Source organism: Hippocampus bargibanti, linkage group LG20, assembly GCF_051943395.1.
Source record: "Hippocampus bargibanti isolate YZ-2025 linkage group LG20, ASM5194339v1, whole genome shotgun sequence".
Lineage (NCBI taxonomy): Eukaryota > Metazoa > Chordata > Actinopteri > Syngnathiformes > Syngnathidae > Hippocampus > Hippocampus bargibanti.
In genome coordinates, this window is record NC_142753.1 from 8412456 (window position 1) to 8434157 (window position 21702).

Genomic DNA, 21702 nt, shown 5'->3' on the forward strand with positions numbered 1-21702 from the left:
AAACTATAAAATGCTTCTAAATCATACCATGATATTTTTCGCTATATAACATCCCAATGCATTTTGTTGCCATCATTTGACCTTACATTCATGTATCTAGAATTCTGCTATTATCGATTTGGCTGATAAAATACGGTTGCCTTTATTAGTTTCCCCTGCACATGTTAATGAAGCAATCAGAACTATTGACTGTCGATAAACTGCACGCATCTGCCATGTGCTACTAAGCTTGACCTTTGCATCTGCAGTTGTGATGCTGCTCTTGTACGTGATCTCAGTACATTTTACGGATATACATTTACAATGATTAATGTATCAAAGGGTTATGGTGCTTTTTTTTCTTATTACAGTAATACAACGTTGCTCTCGTCCAAATACTTGAAATAAAATGTGGCTGTTGATGTTGGAAATTGATTCAAATCTTGTTTTGTTTTTCAAAGCCTGAATACATTGACAGTGGGATTTCGCGTTCAAGAGAAACCTGACTGGAAGTAAACACTGTGAGCAAGTGTGCTTGTCTTCATCTCAGAAGGATGAGGAGAGTGAACCAAAACTGAGACCTCTTGGTCACAGAGACCGTTTTTTTCTGATGGAGATTCTCAGGAGAAAAGGAGCCTTTTAACCTCACTTTCATCAACCCAGGTGAACCAAGTTAAATTGTGAACTTTGAGGTAAGAAAGGAACAAGGTGGAACGAATGTGACGAAATTACATTTCTCTGTTCTGCATCATTTTTAATCCAGGTTATTTTGCCTCAGATGTATGATTTTTTTTTAATATTCTCCCACTGACTCATCTCCAACTTTTCAGTTTGAGCATCTAAACCTGCACGGGCCCCACCGACGGCCATGCTGCACGTCCTCCGCACATCATTGAGGTCGTTCGCGGTACCCTGCCGTAAACTCCACTTGTGAACTAAGTGCCACGCTTCTTTTGGCAGCACTTTGAGGAAGACATGCCCAACCCTTTCAGTACTTCAACGCTTCTAGGGTGTGTCTCCAGTCCCCTGTCGCAATCTAAAATGTCACCATATATTTGAAGTTGAATGAGAAGCGCTTGACAGTGGCCTCCTTTGTGCCTTCAGGTCTTTTTAAAATGTCTTCTGCATACCAGCATCTACTCACTTGGAGTTTACCACACCTCCTCCTACTGCCGTTGACCCACCTCTGGCTTTTGGCCCCTCCCACAGGTAAAACAAAGTCAATGAAAACCTCTCAGCTACTTTTGTTGACTGATGACTGATAACAAGTTTGATATGTGCAGCTGTTAAAACGTTGCTAAACAGTCACGGCGGTTACTCAACATGTCTTCATCCACTTTGGAATTCTTTTTCTGCTTTTTTTTTTTGGTTCTTGTTTATTGTTGTCGCTCATCTGATCCAATCGGACTTGCGGACTAAATAGTGTGAGGACGGGGGGGGGGGGGAAGCGTGGGGGCTCCCGGGTATACAATGTGAAACGGAACAATAAGTGCTCTGTGTTGAGGGTGAAAGAAGAACAGTGAACATAAGATAGAACGACTGAACAGTGGTCAAAGGGTCTTTTTTTGTTTTGTTTTTTTAGCGAAACAATTACCGTCATGATGAGTCTTCTCTTTCAAGCATGAAGTTGAAAATAAAAAATAAAATAGAAATGATCGCGATCACGCACTTCATAGCATGTGTATTAGCCCGGTTTAGTGATTTATAGAATGCTGTCATGCCACCAACGAAAAATGTTGCAATTCACGGCACTGACAGACCACCGCTGGTACCATCGGCTCAGAAGGTGGAGTTTTGGCGTTGAATGCATCATCTTCTCCGGTCTCGGATCAGCCTGCGTCTTGCTTTGTCAAGGAAAAAGCCAATTTTTTCTCGCTCGGCTGCTGACGGCTGAGATTACAGACGCTCTGAGTCTCTGAGACTCAGAGTGTTTTTTATACTTCCCCGTTCAGTATTTGACTTAAAGGACAACCGACACCATTTTTTTGTTTCCTAACTGACAGAAAAACGTTTTATAGCATCTAAAATGCCCAAAACATGCAGGCTGATATTTTTTGTCAAATGCAAAACACCAATAAAATGACTTAAAGTGTCCCAAAACGACTTCAAAATTACCTCAGAAGTTATGAGTTTCAGAAGGTGCCGCCCCCTTGTTCGTGACGTCACGTCAGGACGTCTTGCCTTGCTCTAGAATCTAAACAATGGCTTCAGATTCGGAGAAGATGCTTTCTTGTTACTCATCCAGTTACGAATATGATTCAAATAGTTCTGAAGAGGAAAGCATAAATGTTTGCAATCGATTAAAGAAGTCCTTCCGTATCAATTCGAGCCGCCAGGACTCCAATGTAGTGTCCCAGAAAATGCACAAAATGGCGCCCAAGCTACGTTGGAAATGGGCTGATTTGTCTCCTGGGCATTTGTGTCAACTAGTATCAAATAGTAGTCTTGGTGCAACACACAACGATTCACCATCGTGTTATTTATGTGTTTTCCTTCTAATTTCGCCATCAATACGAAGTTTTCAGACCAAACAAAGTACCCAAAATGCATTGTGTGTCGCTTTGATGTCACTTCAGGCATCGTCATCAACTCGAAAACAAGACTTCCTGAATATTCAGCACGAGCCTTAAAACGTAAAATATAGCTATATGCCGTGGAATCTTTGTAAAATACGCTCAGTAGAAGTCATTTGAAGTGATTTGACAAATTATGGACACAACTTGTCCGTAGCCGTCGGTTATCCTTTAAACACACATTTCATACAAAATATAGCACTGAAGCAACTTACGAACAAATTCAACTTACGAACAAATTCAACTTATGAACGACCGCTCGGAACGTATCTCGTTCGTAAGCTGGGGAGCATCCGTACTCAAGATGTGTCCATTTTCTCAAAAAGGGTCAGTCAAATCACCAAAACATAAATAAACAAACAGTCTCCCGAGGTGTAGGACTCCGGTTCCGGTATGACTCAAGATGAAATCCTTGCTAATGGACTTCCTCGGACTCCCTTCCAGGTGTATCGGCAGATGTCTGCCGTGTTACCGGAGGAATCCTGGGACTTCACTGGACCAGCGTTGTGAGCCTGGGTTGGTACCCTCTCGCAGACGGGAGGGCCGGGCCCACGTGCTGGGAGACCTGCTGCTTGAGGCCCGGTTGCAACGCCGTGTGGAGTCTGGGTGGGCGTTGCGTGCTTCTTAGTTGCGCTCTGAAGGGGGGCTGTCGCATCTTATTTCTGCCGCAACCTCATCAGGAGTCTCTCGGCCTCCTACAGATACTGAGCAAGGTGCGATCGGCTTTTTGGAAATGCATTGATGTGTGTAATATTTTTTTTTGTTATGCTCTATTTGTTGTCTTTTCTTAAAGGGTCCATCCGATAAAAGATGGAGAAGCGTTCGTCAGGCAGGACAGGAAATGGAAACGGAACAGCAACACAACGCGGTAAAAATACTATGTTCATTTATGGTAGCGCCTTTTTTGTTTCTTCAACCTGACTTCTTCACACCAAGAGCACATTTGTCCAAATTCTAAATATCGGAATTCTTCAATCCAATCATGACATTGCCACAAATATTTAGCTTTTAACTCATTCACTGCCAGACAACGTGCAAAAATGTGTCCACTCCAGTGCCAGGGTTTTTGTCATTGTCACTTGAATTCCAGGACCAACAGAATATTGAGTTTTAGGACTACATAAACATTCAATGTAGTGTAAAAAAATACATTCGACTCTCTTCTTTCATTAGAAAAAAAGTTAATTCCTAAATTATATGGGTCTGGAGTTATATGAGATTGAAATGAGGGTGGTTGTCCAAAATACAATGCGATACATACATATTGGTTTATATAGCGCTTTAACAACAGCTGAAGCTGGAACAAAGCGCTAACATGGAAAAAAGGGAAATGCTACCCCCTTGTGTAAAGGTAAAAACATTGCCCGAGGCCATGGCCAGTGCTTTATCGGCACCCAAGCATGAAAAAAAAACATTGTCCAAAATACAATGCAATATTGATTTATATAGCGCTTTAACAACAGCTGAAGCTGGAACAAAGCGCTAATTGGATAAAAGGGAAATGCTGCCCCTTGTGGAAGGGGAAAAAATATCGCTAGAGGCCATGGCTAGCGTTTTATCGGCACCCAAGCATGAAAAAAGCAAAAGATTCGGGTATGCCGCTCTACGTCATATTTTTAATTCCCGAATAAATTCATGAATGGCAGTGAATGAGTTCAAAAAAACAAACAACTTATTTCCTTAGGAAAACTCCAAACTCGATTCAGCGCACTCAATGCTACTGATGCCCAACCCAAGCGTCATTCCGGAAGCTGAGCCAAAGAACATCACTCATATAACCAACACGACAAGTGACCATGCTTCACATCACAACTCCACCGTTATCGAGACTGCTGCCTTTTCCAATCGCAGTGACGTCAGCCCACCCACGGCAACCACCATCGGCGTTGCTCCAACACAGGCCGGTAAGAATAAAATAACGAAATTTCATACGTACAGTGATACCTTGGCTTACGAACTTAATTGGTTGCCAGACAGCGTGTGTAGGGTGAAAAGTGTGTATCCCAAAAATTAATTTCCCATAGGAAACCATTACAATGAGAATAATCCGTTCCCAGGTCCCCATAAAACATAATTTTCTACTTTCTAATTTTCTAAGCCTTAAAACGACACAAAATATACCTTATTTTATGTGTAATAAATGGGCTATGTATTATAATTAAAGAAATCTTTTTAATTAAAGAACACTTTACTGTATAATAAAGTCATTTTATTTACCTTTGTGATGGTCTTTGAAGGCTTGATGGAGTGGCCAGTTTCCTCAGCATTAAACACTTGATGAGGAATGTAACCTTCTTCTTTCACCATCTTGAGGAATGATCCCTTGTAGGTGCTTTCTCTGTGATAATTTTATCTAGTTCCTCATCAATTGTGTTCTGTTTAGCTGGGTTGATAGCTTTTTGCATCAAGTGTACAGATGACTTGTGCGGGTTGTTTGTGGAGCCTGATTGATGGGATATTTTAACCTTGCAGTCTACACTGTAAAAGTTGAAACTCACTCTCAAAGTTGAAACTCTCATAAAGTTGAAACTCTCTCACTGTCGTCTGCCTGTCTCTTTAATGTTTAAACCACTTCCCCTCACTGCTGCAATCTTGACCAATCACGTGGCTTTAACTGAAGACTGGGGGCGGGGAATAGAGGAATAAAAACAGTCGGCTGCCCTTTTGTTGATGGAAGAACGGGCTCATTGAGGCAGCTCCGTGTCTATCCCGAAAAAAGTTTGTATGCCAAGGTAAAATGTTCATAAATTTAACGTTCGTAAACCGAAAAGTTCGTAAGCCAAGGTATTCTTCAAACGAGGTATCACTGTATTGACTTTCCAAAGCAATTCTTTAGTGGCCGTGAAGTACTGAGAGAAGCGGCCGTGAAACAAACAAGAAGATCTTGCCGAGGCGGTTTCACGGCCGTTGACAGACAAAATGACGACAGAAAATTTTAACCGGTAACTAGTCATGCATGGCACGTGACGGTATCGAGCTATCCCGAGCGACATGGATTAAAGGAGATTGCGCAGGACGGGAATAGTCACTTTTTTATCCAAGAGGATATCGTATAAAGGTCATCTCTGGTTTGAAATAAGCTTAAGTGATTGACACTCTCTTAGCCGCCTGTAACTGCTAGCAAGCGCCGCTAGTGGCTTACGATCAGGTTTCAGGGCTCAACCCATGACCCAGATCACAATCAAAATCATCTTTATTGGCCAAGTGTGTAGAACACATCAAGAATTTGTCTTCGATAGAACACACTACACTAGTATCATCATAAAAAAGACATGACAAATAAGTATGCAGGTCACTAATAAGAAACTAGTGCTAGCATTAGCATATAATATATTTCCTCTATTCACTTCTTTTTTATTTATCTAGCTAGCTAGCTAGCTATTTGCTATTTATTAGCTATCTTGCTGGCTAGCTAGCTATCCCGGTCGCTATCTATTAGCTATATGGCTATCTGTCTATCTAGCTAGCGATCTAGGTAGCTATCTATTAGCTATATGGCTATGTGGCTAGCTATCTAATAGCTACCTATCTAGCTATCTATTTGCTATCTATTAGCTATCTTGCTGGCTGGCTGGCTTGCTAGCTATCTATTAGCTATCTAGTTAGCTAGCTTACTATCTATTTGAGTTACTTCCAGGTTGAGTGAACGCTGGCGCGTGCTGCCACCAGTGCTCACCCACAGAAAAACTGATCCTGTGACTCTAAAGCGACCTTGAGAGTTTTGAAAGGTCCTTAGAAATGAGTCGCTGGAAAAGGTGGTGGGCAGGGTGTGGAGGGTCCAGTAGGATTTTCCACACTCTTGTCTTGTCTAACTGATTTAATTCTGGAGCTTCGGCTTCCTTTTGATGCACTCGCGAGTTCACTGTAACAGTTTTTGAGATACACGTTTAAGCTTTAGGATGAAATGCCAAACAAGGCATTTTCAAAATGGCTGTGGACAAAATCTAATTGCCCTTGAGATCAAATAACAAACCGTAAATATGAAAGTTAGTGTCGTCACACTCCGGTACGATTAACATTTCATGTGGCTTAATATTTTGCAACTTGTAAAAAAAAAGTTGAAGCTAACATTTTGTCAATATTTAATATGTTCCAATAAAATCTTCTCCATGAGGACATTCACCCCTCGAAGACTGCCGCCGTGGTTGTTGTCACCGTTACGCTGCACTGTTTCCGTCACCTGATCTGTTTCCCATGCTAGTGAGGGAGTTGGTGGTGTCAGCGGGGGAGAGCGTCGAGGTCACGCTACCGCGCAGCTCGGTAGAGCTGAACGCCTTTGTGGTGCCCCCGCCTCCTCCAGGTAAGACGGAGAACTCCATTAATAAAATGTTTGATTTTCCTTTATCCTGTTTTTCTATTCATGACACGCTTGAATGAAGCCGAATTGGGAAAATCCTTTGTTTTCAAATAATCCTTATTGGGAGGTTATTTCTTGACATTTTCTTACTCTGCTCCCCAACAGATACAAAGTATGCATTTGACTGGCGTCTGATAACGCATCCGAAAGATTACAGCGGGGAGATGGAAGGGAAGCACAGCAAGACGCTGAAACTCAGCAAGGTGCAGCTCTCGTCATTAAAGTGGAGCAATTCTGCTTTATATAAAACGCAAAACTTTTTCGTATATTCAAGAAAACTTTTCAGCTGAATTGAATTTCCTACCGGTTCCTGTCTGGCTTCAAAACAAAAACAAAAGGAACTGAATAACAAATACTGTGACACAACACAAAAGACACTGACCGTCATTCAATCTTAACTCATTCAGTGCCAGATATGTGCAGAAATATGTCCACTCCAGTGCCAGGGTTGTTGTCATTGTCACTCGAATTCCCGGACCCACAGAAAATGGAGTTTTAGGACTATATAAACATTCAATACAGCATTAGAAACCTTAGACTCTCTTCTTTCATCAGATAAAAAAGAGTTAATTCCCAAATGATATGGGTCTGGAGTTATGTGAGCTTGAAATGAGGGTGGCTGTCCAAAATACAATGCAATACATACATATTGGTTTATATATATAATAATAATAATAATAATAATAATACATTTCATTTCTATGCGCCTTTCAAAACTCTCAAGGACACTTTACAGTCACAGGATATTTTTTTATGCGGATGAGCAGCGGCAGCCACACGCGCCAGTGTTCGTTCACTCAACCCGGAAGCATGATTCTATACCGTTGCTATCTAGCTAGCTAATGAACACAAAGAATAAACACAATATAGCATGATTATATACCATAGCTAACTCGCTAATAAACACAAAGAATAAACACAATATAGCATGATTATCTACTGCAGCTAGCTAGCTAATAAACTCAGAATGAACACAATATAGCATGATTATATACCGTTGCTAGCTAATAAACAAAGAATAAACACACTATAGAGCACTTTAACAACAGCTGAAGCTGGAACAAAGTGCTAACGTGGAAAAATGGGAAATGCTGCCCCCTTGTGGAAGGGAAAAACATTGCCAGATGTCTGGTCAGCGCTTTTTCGGCACCCGAGCATGAAAAAAAAATTCGGGTATGGCGCTTTGTCATATTTTCAATTCCCGAATAAATTCGTGAATGGCAGTGAATGAGCTAATAAACACGTGGGGAAAAAATAGATTGATACAATGTATACATTGTAAATAGCACAGCCATTTTATGTAGAGTAAATACAGTTACATATATCATACATGCTTTATATTGTATTTTTATACTTTGCACTATGTACAGTTCTTTTTATGAAACATTTTTGTGCAGTTTTTTTGTACATGCAATACTTATTTTGTTTTCTTTTTGACCCCCGTCCCACACCACTTTAAATTTTGCTACTATAAAGTGCAAATTTCCCCACTGTGGGACTATGAAAGCCTTTCTGATTCTGATTGAAACTAGATGTTCAAAAGGCCAAATTCTAAACTTTATTTTTTAATATTTTTTGCACGGCCCCGCAGTCGCTTTTGGGATCGCTTGACCTGTTTTTTTTTTTTTTTTTTTTCCCAGCTCACAGTTGGTCTGTATGAGTTTGAGGTGACGGTGGACGGGGGAGGCTCCCATGGAGAAGGTTACGTCAACGTCACTGTCCGACCAAGTAAGCGAAAACATGAATATAAATATAATGCTGTTTCCAAAATGGCCACGCGTCGACGACAATGCACACCAGCGCCTATTTTGCATCATATATTCTGTTCCACTCTTCCACAAACATTGCTTTTGTTCCTCGGTCACTTCTAAGCTCAGCAAGCATGTTGAGTTCTTGTTTTCCACCTGTCAGAGCCGCGTGTAAACAAACCCCCCGTCGCCGTGGTTTCCCCAAAGTTTCAAGAGATCTCCTTGCCAACCAGCTCTACGGTGATCGATGGCAGCCGTGAGTTTTCCGATGAACCAAACGTCATCATCATTTTATGCTTCGACTGCCCTCTGATGGTTTTTTTTTCTTTTTTTACTTCTCCCCAGAGAGCACAGACGATGACAAAGTCATGGCGTGGCACTGGGAAGAGGTCAAAGGTCCCCTTAGGGAGGAGAAGGTGTCTGCCAACACGGCCGTCCTAACGCTTACCAACTTGGTTCCGGGGAACTACACGTTCAAGTACGCGTTTATCTAGAAATGTATACATTGGATTGGATTGGATTAGCGTTTATTATTCTCGCAGTGGAGACATTTACATGTCACAGCGGCAAAGTGAGGAAAGGAAAGAAAGAAGTAAAAAAAACAACAACAAAATGCAGGAACTGCTGTAAAGGTAGCAACGCCATCTTGAAGTCAAAAGAACAAAAAAAACAAAATAATAAATAAGTTTAATCTTTATTATTTAATAATTATTCATCAGGAAAAAAAGTTGGTTCCTAAATTATGTGGGCCTGGAGTTATCTGATATTGAAATGGGGCTGTTGAAATGCCGCTGTACAAAATAAAATACAGTAAAGTCTCGTTATATCGATATCGGATATATCGATAGTCCCGGTTATATCGATATTTTTTCGGAGTCCCTTGAATATCGATATAACGAGACTTTACTGTAGATACATAACAAATATGACAACACAAAAGACACAGGCAGTCATTCAATCTTAAGCATATTTGTTATTATTATTATTATTATTATTATTATTTAAATTATTATTATTATTATTTTTACTTTGTTACTTCCGGGTTGAGTGAATGCTGACGCGTGTGGCTGCCGCTGCTCACATGCAGAAAAAAATATCCTGTGACTGTGAGGTGTCCTTGACAGTTTTGAAAGGCGCTTATGAATGAAATATATTGTTATTATTATTATTATAAGCGCTTTCTGCACCCTCTTTGTTGTATGAAGCAGTTCTAAATGAAAGAGGAGAGCATCAAAGCATCCTTTTCACCAGTGGATCAGGGACGTCATGGTGGAATGTGCACGTCTGCTCCAAGCTAAATGTTGAAAGCAAACACGAAACTGTGGCATCCATTGACGAAAAAAGACTGTCTCACATCTCCTATTCCACGTAAATCCGTTTCAATTCCAAGCCGCGACAGTTCCATATACGCATCACCCCCAAAAAAATGTCAATATAGTGAACCCTTGCATATTTGTGGTGATTGGTTATCGAAACATTGTCACGGAAGTCCTCATTAAAAGATATATATTATTTCTTTTCCTTCGCCAGTTTGACTGTCACCGATTCGGATGGCGCCCAAGACTCTACACAGGCCACCCTGTGTGTCAACAAAGCCAAGGATTACAAGCCTGAGGCCAACGCCGGACCCAACCAGGTCAGCATTTTTCACCCAATGCTCTCCTGCAATAAAAAATATTTGTTTAACTGCTACCATTTAAATCAGTAAACTAGCATAAGCTCATTTTTTATGTAATTTTCTGTGACGCAGGTCATCACTTTGCCCCGTAACTCCATCACCCTGTACGGCAATCAAAGTACAGATGACCACGACTCCCTTGCCTATGAATGGTCGCTGAGTCCAGAGAGCAAAGACAAGGTGGTGGAGATGCAAGTGAGTCTTTGCGGGATCTTAACTCATTCACTGCCAGATATTTGTCATTGTCACTTGAATTCCAGCACCCAAAGAATATAGAGTTTTAGGACGACATGAACATTCAGTATAGAAACCTTAGACTCTTTTTTTTTTTCATCTGAAAAAAGAGTTAATTCCTAAGTGATATGGGTCTGGAGTTATCTGAGCTTGAAATGGGGGCGGCTGTACAAAATAAAATACATACATATTGATTTTTATAGCGCTTAACAACTGAAGCTGGAACAAAGCACTAACATGGAGAAAAGCGAAATGCTGACCCATTGTGAAAAAGAAAAAAAAACATTGCCAGAGGCCATGGCCAACGCTTTATCAGCGCTCCAGCAAGAAAAAACAAAACCCGAACAAACTCGGGAATGGCGCTCCGCGTCATATTTTCAATTCCTGAATAAATTACGGGGATGGCAGTGAATATAGCTAGCTTTCCAGCTTGCTATCTATTAGCTAGCTAGTTAGCTAGCTTTCTATCTATTTGAGTTACTTCGGGGTTGAGTGAACGCTGGTGTGTGTGGCTGCCGCTGCTCACCCACAGAAAAACATATCCTGCGACTGTAAAGTGACCTTGAGAGTTTTGAAAGGCGTTTGGAAATCAAATTTGTTATTGTTAGCGTTATTGTTAGTGTTATTGTTAGCGTTAGCGTTATTGTTAGTGTTATTGTTATTGTTATTGTTGTTGTTAGCATTGTTTGCATATATTGTTTGCATTGTTATCATTGTTAGCATTGTTAGCATTATTACCATTACTATTATTATTATTGCTGCACAATGCATTGTTGCATTGTTTGCATATATTGTTTGCACTGTTATCATTGTTAGCATTGTTAGCATTATTACCATTATTATTATTGCTGCACAATTTTCAGGGTTGAAAATCCCGCACTTGCATTTTTTTTTTCAGGGCGTGCGCACACACACCTTGCAGTTATCAGCCATGCGAGAGGGAGATTACACTTTCCAGCTCACTGTCACCGATTCTTCTGGACAACAAGACACAGCCTATGTCACAGTTATTGTGCAACCAGGTAAAAACACCTCAGAGTTACATTCGCCGAGTCCGTGATTGATTCCAGTCCAATAAGCCTCTTGCCTCCCGCAGAAAACAATAAACCACCAGTGGCAGATGCGGGACCGGAAAAAGAACTGACGTTGCCGGTCGATCGAACTATGTTGGATGGCAGTAAGAGCAGCGATGACCAAAAAATCGCCACCTACCATTGGGAACAGACCAAGTACGTCAAATGTATTGATGCGCACTCACCGCACAAAAATAATTCCATCTTTGCCGTCTTTTGCTCATCCCCGCCCTCAGGGGTCCCGCTGGCGTTCGGATCGAGAATGCAAACGGCGCCGTTGCCACGGTGACCGGTCTCGAGGTGGCCGCTTACGAGTTCACCTTGACCGTGACGGATGAGCGGAAGCTTCAGAGTAGCGACACCGTTACGGTTATCGTCAGAGAAGGTGCGCATTAAGATTTGGCCACGCAAGGTTTATTTTACCGCCCTTGATCATCATCATCATCATCATCATCATCACCTCCTTTTGTTCAAACCAGAACTGGACCAGCCACCGGTGGCTCGCGTGGTTTCCAGCCAAGCCGTCTCTCTCCCTGTACGGACCGCCACCCTGGATGGATCTCACTCCACCGACGACAAAGGTGGCGTCAGCTACCTGTGGACCAGAGATGATCGCAGCCCAGCGGCTGGGGTGAGACAATCGCACACTTTTTTGATAACGAGAAGATACTAGAAAAGATAATAGAGCACTTGTTTTGTTTTTGTTTTTTTAATGAAGTGCTGTCAATCATCCACAAGGACAGAGATATTTAAAAGGCATCTTGCCATACAGGAAATAGAAGTTCAACACTGTTGTTTACTCGATACACAGTTCCACACTCCCTAATACATAAATACATAAATACATACATAGATAAATTGATACATGGATACATGGATAAATAAAAACAAATGAATGAATAAATACAACCAAATGAATGAATAGATACAACCAAATGAATGAATAGATAAATAAAAACAATTGAATGAATAAATAAAAAAATTAACAAGTGAATGAATAAATAAACCAATAAATGAATACACAAATACATATACAGATGAATTAACAGACGAATAAATTAATAGATGAATAAATCAATAAATAGATGACGAAATGAGCAGACAGCTGAGGAAATAACTACAAAATAAATGAATACATAAACAAATAAATGATTAAACAAGAAAATAATGATTAAATAAGCAAATAAATGAATCCATGAAACGAATAAACAAATACATGAATAAATTAATAAATGAAGCAATGAATAAATAGATGAATATATAAATGAATAAATAAATAATAATGAATGAATGAATAAATGAATAAACGAATGAATGAATGGATAGATAGATGAATGGATAGAGACAGAAAAAATACATGAATAAAGAAATACATGGATAAATAAATAAATACATACATAAAGACATACATGGATACACATATACATAAATGAATCAATCAATAAATGAATCAATAAATAAATAGATGAATAAATAAATAAAAAGTAATGAATGAATAAATGAATGGATAGAGAGGGAAAAAAATACATGAATAAATAAATACATGGATAAATACATGGATAAATAAATAAATAAATTGATGGATAAATAAATACATACATAAATACATACATAGATACATAAATACATAAACCAATCAATCAATAAATAAATGAATCAATAAATCAATACATAAATAGGTGAATAAATAAATAAAAATTAATGAATGAACGAACGAATGAATGAATGGATAGAGAGAGAAAAAATACATGAATAAATAAATACATGGATAAATAAATACATTGATGGATATATATATAAATACATAAATACATATATACATAAATCAATCAATAAATAAATCAATCAATAAATGAATCAATAAATAAATCAATACATAAATAGATGAATAAATAAATAAAAAACAATGAATGAAAAATGAATAAATGAATGGATAGAGAGAGAAAAAATACATAAATAAATAAATTGATGGATGAATAAATAAATACATACATAAATACATAGATACATAAATACATATATACATCAATCAATAAATAAATCAATACACAAATAGATGAATAAATAAATAAATATTAATGAATGAATAAACGAATGAATGAATGAATGAATGAATGAATGAATAGAGAGAGAGAGAAAAATACATGAATAAATAAAAACATGGATGAATAAATAAATTGATGGATAAATAAATACATACATAAATGCACACATGGATACATATATACATGAATCAATCAATCAATAAATAAATTTTAAAAAGAGCTCAACAATTTCTCCCCTTGTTTGACAGGATGTGCTAAACAACTCGGACCACCAAGCCATCTTGTTTCTGGGCAACCTGGTGGAGGGCAAATACGGCTTCACCCTGACGGTCACTGACAGCAAAGGTCAAAGCAACACGGACGTCGGCACGTTGGAGGTGAAACCAGGTAACGCGGTAACGGACACCCGTCCAAAACGCAGCGGCTTGACAATTGCTGAATGACTGTTTGGTTACTTTGAGAATAAACTTGTACAAAGAACCCGCTCTCTCGCTCTCTCGCTCTCACACAATCAGACCCGTGGGAGCGCGACCAGGTGGAGCTGCTCTTAGAAGTTGCCGTCACGCAGGTTTCACACCGTCAACGTGACATGCTCCTGCGGCAGGTTGGAGTCTTGCTCGGCGTACTCGACAGTGACATCATCGTTCGAGAGATCGGCGCCTTCAATGAGCACAGGTCAGTCGGGTTATGATGTGAAAATTCTTTTTTTGGATTGAAGTGACGCGTTAAATAGAAGCATTGCCTTTGTATTGTTTGTGTTAGCTTGAATTGTTGTAGTAAATAAATAATTGCCTGCTTTATCACACCAAAAACATGCAAGCCAAATTAGCACTGTGTTCGATTGTTTTTTAATTTTTTAAATTTCTTTATGTATTTATTTATTGGCTTTGATTTATTTATTCACTTATTCACTCATTCATTCATCAATTTATTGATGTTTCTTTACTATTATTATGTGATGAAGATTATGATTATTAGTATAAACTGATCCTGTGACTGTAAAGTAACCTTGTTGAAAGGCGCTTAGAAATGAAATGTATTATTATTATGATTATTATTATTGTTATTATTATTGTGGTTATTGTTATTATTATTGTTATTGTTATTAGTATTATGAGCAGTATTATTAGTATTGTTAGTCTTAGTATTATTGGTATTATTAGTACAATAATGATGATGATGAAGATTATTAACTCATTCACTGCCATTTACGAATTTATTCAGGAAATGAAAATATGACGTAAAGTACAATTCCCAAATTTGTTCGGGTTTTTTTTTTTTTTCCATGCTTGGGTGCCGATAAAGCGTTGGCCATGGCCTCTGGCAATGTTTTTTTCTTTTCCCACAAGGGGTCAGCATTTTCCTTTTCTCCATGTTAGTGCTTTGTTCCAGCTTCAGTTGCGCTATATAAACCAATATGTATGTATTGCATTGTATTTTGGACAGCCACCCTCATTTCAAGCTCATATAACTCCTGACCCATATAATTTAGGAATTAACTCTTTTTTTTCATAACTCCAGACCCATATAATTTAGGAATTAACTCTTTTTTTTCTGATGAAAGAAGATAGTCTGAGGTTTCTTACACTGCATTGAATATTTATGTAGTCCTAAAGCTTAATATTCTGTGGGTCCTGGAATTCGAGTGAAAATGATGACAACCCTGGCACTGGAGTGGCCACATTTTTGCACATCGTCTGGCAGTAAATGAGTTCATATTGCATTTTTTCCCCCAACAGTCATTTTGTTAGATTTTTTTAAACAATAATGGTGATCGTGATAATAATGATAATAACGATAATAATAATGATAATAATGATAATAATGATAAAGTAAAGCTGATGATGATTATGATTATTTTTTATTTATTTTATTTTATTATTATTATTATTATTTAATTATTGTCCTCTTGTTCTGGCCTTAGCACCCGGTTGGTCTTCCTGGTGTCAGGAGGTCCAGAGCGCCCTCCGCTGCCCGGTCACAGCGTTGCACTCAGCCTCCGCAACAAACTGCGTAAACAAAAGAACGACTTCCTCATTTACAAGGCCCGGCGGGTGGACACTGTCAGTGAGTTCTGTACTTCTTTTACTGTCGGAAAGGGAATGTAGAATAATGACCGATTGAATTTTACCGGTCAAAAGCCAAAGTTATCCCACAGGATATAAATTTATCATGTCATAAGTAATTCACAGATGTCTTCTAAAATGTCTCATTTCTATCACGCCATCCTTCCTCAAGTCTGTCAGCTGAACTGCTCCGGTCACGGAGAATGTGACTCATTTACACGGCGCTGCGTGTGCCAACCTTTCTGGATGGAGAACTACATCAGAGCTCAGTTCGGCGATGCAGAGAGCAACTGCGGTAAGATGAACTCGTCGACATGGACCAAACCCCTCCCACTTGAATTTTTCAATTAATCAAAGCCGTTTTGTCCCGAAATATGCTTGCTTTCAGAATGGAGCGTTCTCTATGTGACCATAGCATCCTTTTTGATTGTGGTTGCCGTGGCGACGGTTGTCTGGGGGTGTGTGTGCTGCTGTGCCAGGTAAGATGAATTTTCGGTTTCACTGGCATATATTCTTGATCATCTTTTTAACTCGTTCACTGTCAGACGATGTGCAAAAATGTGTCCACACCAGTGCCAGGGTTTTTGTCATTGTCACTCGAATTCCAAGAACCACAGAATATTGAGTTTTAGAACTCCATAAACATACAAATCAGCATAAGAAACCCCAGACTTTCATCAGGAAAAAAAAAGTTAATTCCTAAATGATATGGGTCCGGAGTTATGTGAGCTTGAAATGAGGGAGGCTGTCCAAAATACAATGCAATACACACATATTGGTTTATATAGTGCTTGAACAACAGCTGAAGCTGGAACAAAGCGCTAACATGGAAAAGGGCAAAGGCTGCCCCCTGGTGGAAGGGGTAAAACATAGCCACAGGTCTGAGTTAATTCCGAAATTACATGAGTCTGGAGTTATATGAGTTTGAAATGAGGGCGTATGTCCAAAATACAATGCAATGAATTCATATTGGTTCATAAAGCGCTTTAAGAACACCTGAAGCTGGAACAAAGCGCTAACATGGAAAAAAGGGAAATGCTGCCCCTTGTGGAAACGAAAACAATGCCAGAGGCCATGTCCAGCGCTTTATCGGCACCCAAACAAGAACAAACAAAACCCGAACAAATTCGGGAATTGCGCTCTACGTCATATTTTCAATTCCCGAATACGTTAGTGAATGAGTGAAAAAAAGTGTCTCTGTTTTTGTTTTTTGTTTTATTACACCACCCGTCTTATGTTTTCCCTACAAGGCGCAAGAGCAAAGCGCGCAGAACCAAGAGCCGTTACAAAATGCTGGATGCTGACGAGCAAGACGCTCTGGAGCTCCAACCACCCAGAACCGGTAAGAATACCGCATTTCAATACATTTCAATTCCAGTGATACCTTGGCTTACGAACGCTTTAGCTCACGAACTTTTCGCCTTATGAACATTAAATTTGTGAGAATATAAACGTGGCATACGAACTAGTTTTTGGGAAACACATGGAGCGCCACAATGGCTGGCGGACTATTTTTCGGCGGAAGAACACTAAACCACACGGTCGAACATCGCCACGGTGGCTGGCGCACTAGATTTTCACACCCCCTTTGAGTGCAGACGTGGTTTGTTATCAAGTGGAGTACTTTTGCTATTATGGGACCGAAAAAGACGCCGCCACAGGCTAGTGTAAAGCCGAAGAAGACACAAAAGAAAATTACGGTCGAGCAGATGATTATCGAAAAACACAAACGAGGTGTGCGATTGTTTGACTTAGCGTTCCAGTACCACTATGCTAAGTCGACCATTGTAGCTCAGGGTGTTTCTGTGTTGTCTAAGCAATGGTCTCGGGTAATGGAAGGTTGAAAAACTTCTTTTGATTGGGATTAATGAAACGCAGCTAGCATGGGACTGTGTGAGTGAGGGTATTATCGCCGAGAAAGCACAGCAATTTCTCTCGGATATCATCAAGAGGCAACTCCATCGATGACCATCACAAAGGTAAATCAAACAACTTTATTATACTGTACATTGTATTTATTTTATTACAATACAATAGCACATTTATTATACATAAAATAAGGTATATTTTGTGTGTCGTTTTAAGGCTTATTTAGTAGAAAATTGTTTTATGGGGACCAGGGAACGGATTATTCTCATTTTAATGGTTTCTTATGGGAAATAAATGTTTGGCAGATGAACTTTTCGCCTTACACACACTTTCTGGGAACCAATTAAGTTCGTGAGCTGTGGTATCACTGTATTTCATTCCAATATCCTTAACGTGCACCCCCCCCCCCCCCCCCCTTAGGCCGCGTCAAGCCAGTACCAGCCCCCACCTCCTCCGCCCTCATGCGCTCCGACTCGGACTTGGAGAGCGATGATGCACAGGTGGGGTTTTCATGGACGGAGCAGGAACGCGGTCACCTTCTTCGACCCCAAAATGGCTCCTTGAGGAACGGCCAGGGTCCCGTCAGAGGAAAGAAGCACAGAGAAGAGCTCCTATAACGTCACCAGGTGACACACAGACACACAGATCCGCCCTTTTGATGCTTCTTCCATTTTGTCCCAATCTGGAAACCTGAAGTACTTGAAAGCATGTCACTCTGTTACACTGGAAAAACTGAGCCATGGCAAAAGGGGAAAAAAGCCAACCTTTTTTGGGGGCGAGCCAGTAATGAAACTGAGATATTACCAAGGGTCACTCACAAACTAAAACCAGCAAGTCCACGTCACAGTTCCCGAGCTTGCTTTTTGTTAACACGAACTGTCCATCACACTGTTACAGGTTAGCCTGATTGCTGCCAAACACTGCCCACAAATCCCAGAAATCTGCATTTACTGGAACGAAAACAAATTACAGTGATACCTTGGTTTACGAACCCCTTGGCTTATGAACTTTTCAGTTTACGAATGTTAAATTTATGAACATTTTACCTTGGCATACAAACTATTTTTCGGGATACACACGGAGCGCCACGATGGGTGATGTGTCGTTCGCGAACAAGCCCGTTCTCCTAGCAAGAAAATGGCAGCCGACTGTTTTTGTCCTCTATTCCCCGCCCCCAGTCTTCAGTTAAAGCCACGTGATTGGTCAAGAACGCAGCAGTAAGGGGGTGTTAAACATTAAAGAGACAGGCAGACGACCGACAGAGACTGAGAAAATGGATAGAAAACAGTGAAATTTGGACTTGTTTCAACTTTGATAGTTCAAAAGTAGAGCGTAGACTGCAAGGTTAAACTATCCCATCAACCAGGATACACAAATAAACCGCACAAGCCACCAGTACACTTGATGCAAAAAGCTGTCAACCCAGCTAACCAGAACACAATTGATGAGGAACTAGATAAAATTATCGCAGAGAAAGCACCTACAAGGGATCATTCCTCAAGATGGTGAAAGAAGCCACTCCATTCCATCAAGCCATCAACGACCTTCACAAAGGCAAATACAACAACTTTATTATATAGTACAGTCTATTTCTTTAATTATAATACCATAGCACATTTATTATACATAAAATAAGGTATATTTTGTGTGGTTTTAAGGCTTAGAAAGTATAAATTATGTTTTATGGGGACCTGGGAATGGATTATTCACATTTTAATGGTTTCCTATGGGAAATTAATTTTTGAGATACACACTTTTCGCCTTACACACTCTGTCTGGGGACCAATTAAGTTCGTAAGCCAAGGTATCACTGTACCGTGAAAAAAAAAAAAAGCATGACGATGAACTTTTTTTTTCCGTGGCTAATATGCCAAAACGTATTTCTTCCAAGTGTTGTTTATGTGTGGGTATCTGTTGCTTGATTGCGCAATGGTCAGACAAATGCAATCCAGCCAAAATGCTGCTTTTTATACTAAATGCTCCGCTCCGGAGAAAAACAAAAAAACTGAAAATGAAGCCACTGGAATGCACTCCGGAGCGTACAACATAAATGAAGATCACTTTTTTTTTAACAAAATCCTCCCGCGGTGAGTCATCGCCGATGCACTTTTTGTTTGTTTTAAGTCTACTATGTTAGAATATTACAAGCTAATATTAGCATTATTTCCTTCAAGCCTCTCTTGATTTGGGAATGTCACTTTCTTTACAATCAGTTCAATCACAGCTGGCATTTGAATCCTTAATTTTGAATTGTTTCTTATATTTGGAACGCAGTTCTTAGATTTTCGGTTGCTTTGTGTGAAGAACGAGCTAAAACCAAATAATTTATTTACTTTTTTTTTTAACCCCAGCGTCCACACACAGTAAGCCTATTTAACTCATTCACTATTTAACTCATTCACTGCCATTCACGAATGTATTCGGGAATTGAAAATATGACATCGAGCGACGTTCTCGAATTTGTTCGGGTTTTGGTTTTTCATGCTTGGGTGCCGACACAGCGCTGGCCATGGCCTCTGGCAATGTTTGTTTCTTTTCCACATGGGGGCAGATTTTCTCTTTATTTCCATGTTAGTGCTTTGTTCCAACCAATATACAGGTAACATCCGACTAATGACCAGCTTGACTTACGACCACCCATACTTACGACCATGACCTCCATTTTTAAAATTTTAATTCTAAGCCTGGCGCTGCAACGCGCTAGCAGGCCGGCAATATGTTTGACAATTTTGGCCAGCCAGCTTGCATCTCACACTCGCACAGCAATCGACCGTGTGATGGCACCAGAGGTGGAGTTTGCGAGTCATTTAGCCCGTGACATTTTGAATGGATTTCGACTTACGACCATTTTGACTTACGACCGTTTGGTCGGAACGGAACTCGGTCGCAAGTCGGATGTTACCTGCGTATGTATTGCATTGTATTTTGGACAGCTGCCCTCATTTCAAGCTCTTATAACTCCAGACCCATATAATTTAGGAATTAACTCTTTGTTTCTGATGAAAGACGATAGTCTTTCTAACGCTGTATTGAATCTTTATGTCGTCCTAAAACTCAATATTCTGTGGGTCCTGGAATTCGAGTGACAATGACAAAAACCCTGGCACAGGAGGGGACACATTTTTGCACATCGTCTGGCAGTGAATGAGTTGTTTTTTCCTCATATGGGTCATAATCCAAATCCACTTTCTGTGATTGCTTGGCATGCAAGAATGTGAAAGACAAGAGAGCCTGGAAGTTGAGTTCCAGTCGTTGAATGTCCAGAAGGGTCGTATCACTGTTTCGTCTCAGTCTGCGGTGAATGTGAAGGTAATCACAATTTAAGAATGTTTTGCGGGTAAATGTGCTGTACTGTAAAATCATCTCATTGTGAGGTCAACTCTGCCGCACCACTTTTTACTCTGCCGGGCAGGAGTGTCAATTTTTTGAAGTTTTCATTGGAGCTGTAGACAAAAAAAATAAATAAATAAATGAAGCTCATCCAATTATGAATATGATTCAAATAGTTCTGAAGAGGAAAGCATACATATGCAATCGTATGGCAACATGCATCTCGAATTTGACTGCACATTGAAGGACAAATAAATATACTGTACAAATATACAGTAAAGTATCGTTATATCGATATTCTCGGGAGTCGGAAAAAATATCGATATAACCGGACTATCGATATATCCAATCCTGCGGCATGTAAATTTTCTCCTTGTGTTCATAGAAATAGTATCGTAATAAGCAGTACTATCGATATAACCATATCGATATAACAAGACTTTACTGTAAAGCATGAAAAGATGGAGCAATACATCTCTCTGTTAGAACCACGTGGCTGCGTGTGTCAAGGTGAAATTATAAAATTTGTAAAAAACTACAAAAGCCAGAACGGTCCACTTTGGGGGTCTCGACAAACCAGTTGAAAAACATTTTATGGTGTTAAATCACGATCAATCACGATCACCGAATGATGTTTTCATATATGTAGATGACTGCATTTGCATTGTGAACAAATCGTGATTTTGCACAGAACACGGCATCCCCAGAAAATGTGAGAAAAAAATACATTTTAATGTTTTTTTTCCTCGC

At 39.7% G+C, this 21702-nt stretch overlaps 1 protein-coding gene across 2 annotated transcripts; it reads left to right on the forward strand.

Moving 5' to 3' along the window:
* Positions 1-546: 546 nt before the first annotated feature.
* On the forward strand, positions 547-21593 carry kiaa0319l (KIAA0319-like ortholog). Of its 2 annotated transcripts, none has more exons than XM_089023667.1 (24): positions 547-671; positions 810-989; positions 1084-1188; positions 2997-3265; positions 3346-3420; positions 4237-4456; positions 6754-6852; positions 7015-7112; positions 8550-8637; positions 8821-8913; positions 9003-9135; positions 10188-10293; positions 10408-10530; positions 11468-11591; positions 11666-11798; positions 11879-12027; positions 12122-12273; positions 13936-14074; positions 14203-14362; positions 15612-15754; positions 15926-16048; positions 16142-16232; positions 17004-17095; positions 18043-21593. In XM_089023667.1, the coding sequence occupies exons 3-24, from the start codon at positions 1095-1097 to the stop codon at positions 18237-18239; spliced, it is 2901 nt and encodes a 966-aa protein (XP_088879793.1). In that variant the 5' UTR covers positions 547-671; positions 810-989; positions 1084-1094; the 3' UTR covers positions 18240-21593. The 2 variants fall into 2 exon arrangements, with proteins under 2 accessions (XP_088879793.1, XP_088879794.1); XM_089023668.1 differs by having other exon boundaries at positions 584-642.
* The last annotated feature ends 109 nt before the right edge of the window (positions 21594-21702 follow it).

Bases quoted from the DNA above. Each gene is read 5' to 3' on its own strand.
- kiaa0319l (XM_089023667.1), top strand. From the start codon at position 1,095: ATGTCTTCTGCATACCAGCATCTACTCACTTGGAGTTTACCACACCTC. The intron at 3,421-4,236 runs GTAAAAATACTA...TTATTTCCTTAG, and splicing joins CGGAACAGCAACACAACGCG to GAAAACTCCAAACTCGATTC. The intron at 11,592-11,665 runs GTAAAAACACCT...TGCCTCCCGCAG, and splicing joins CACAGTTATTGTGCAACCAG to AAAACAATAAACCACCAGTG.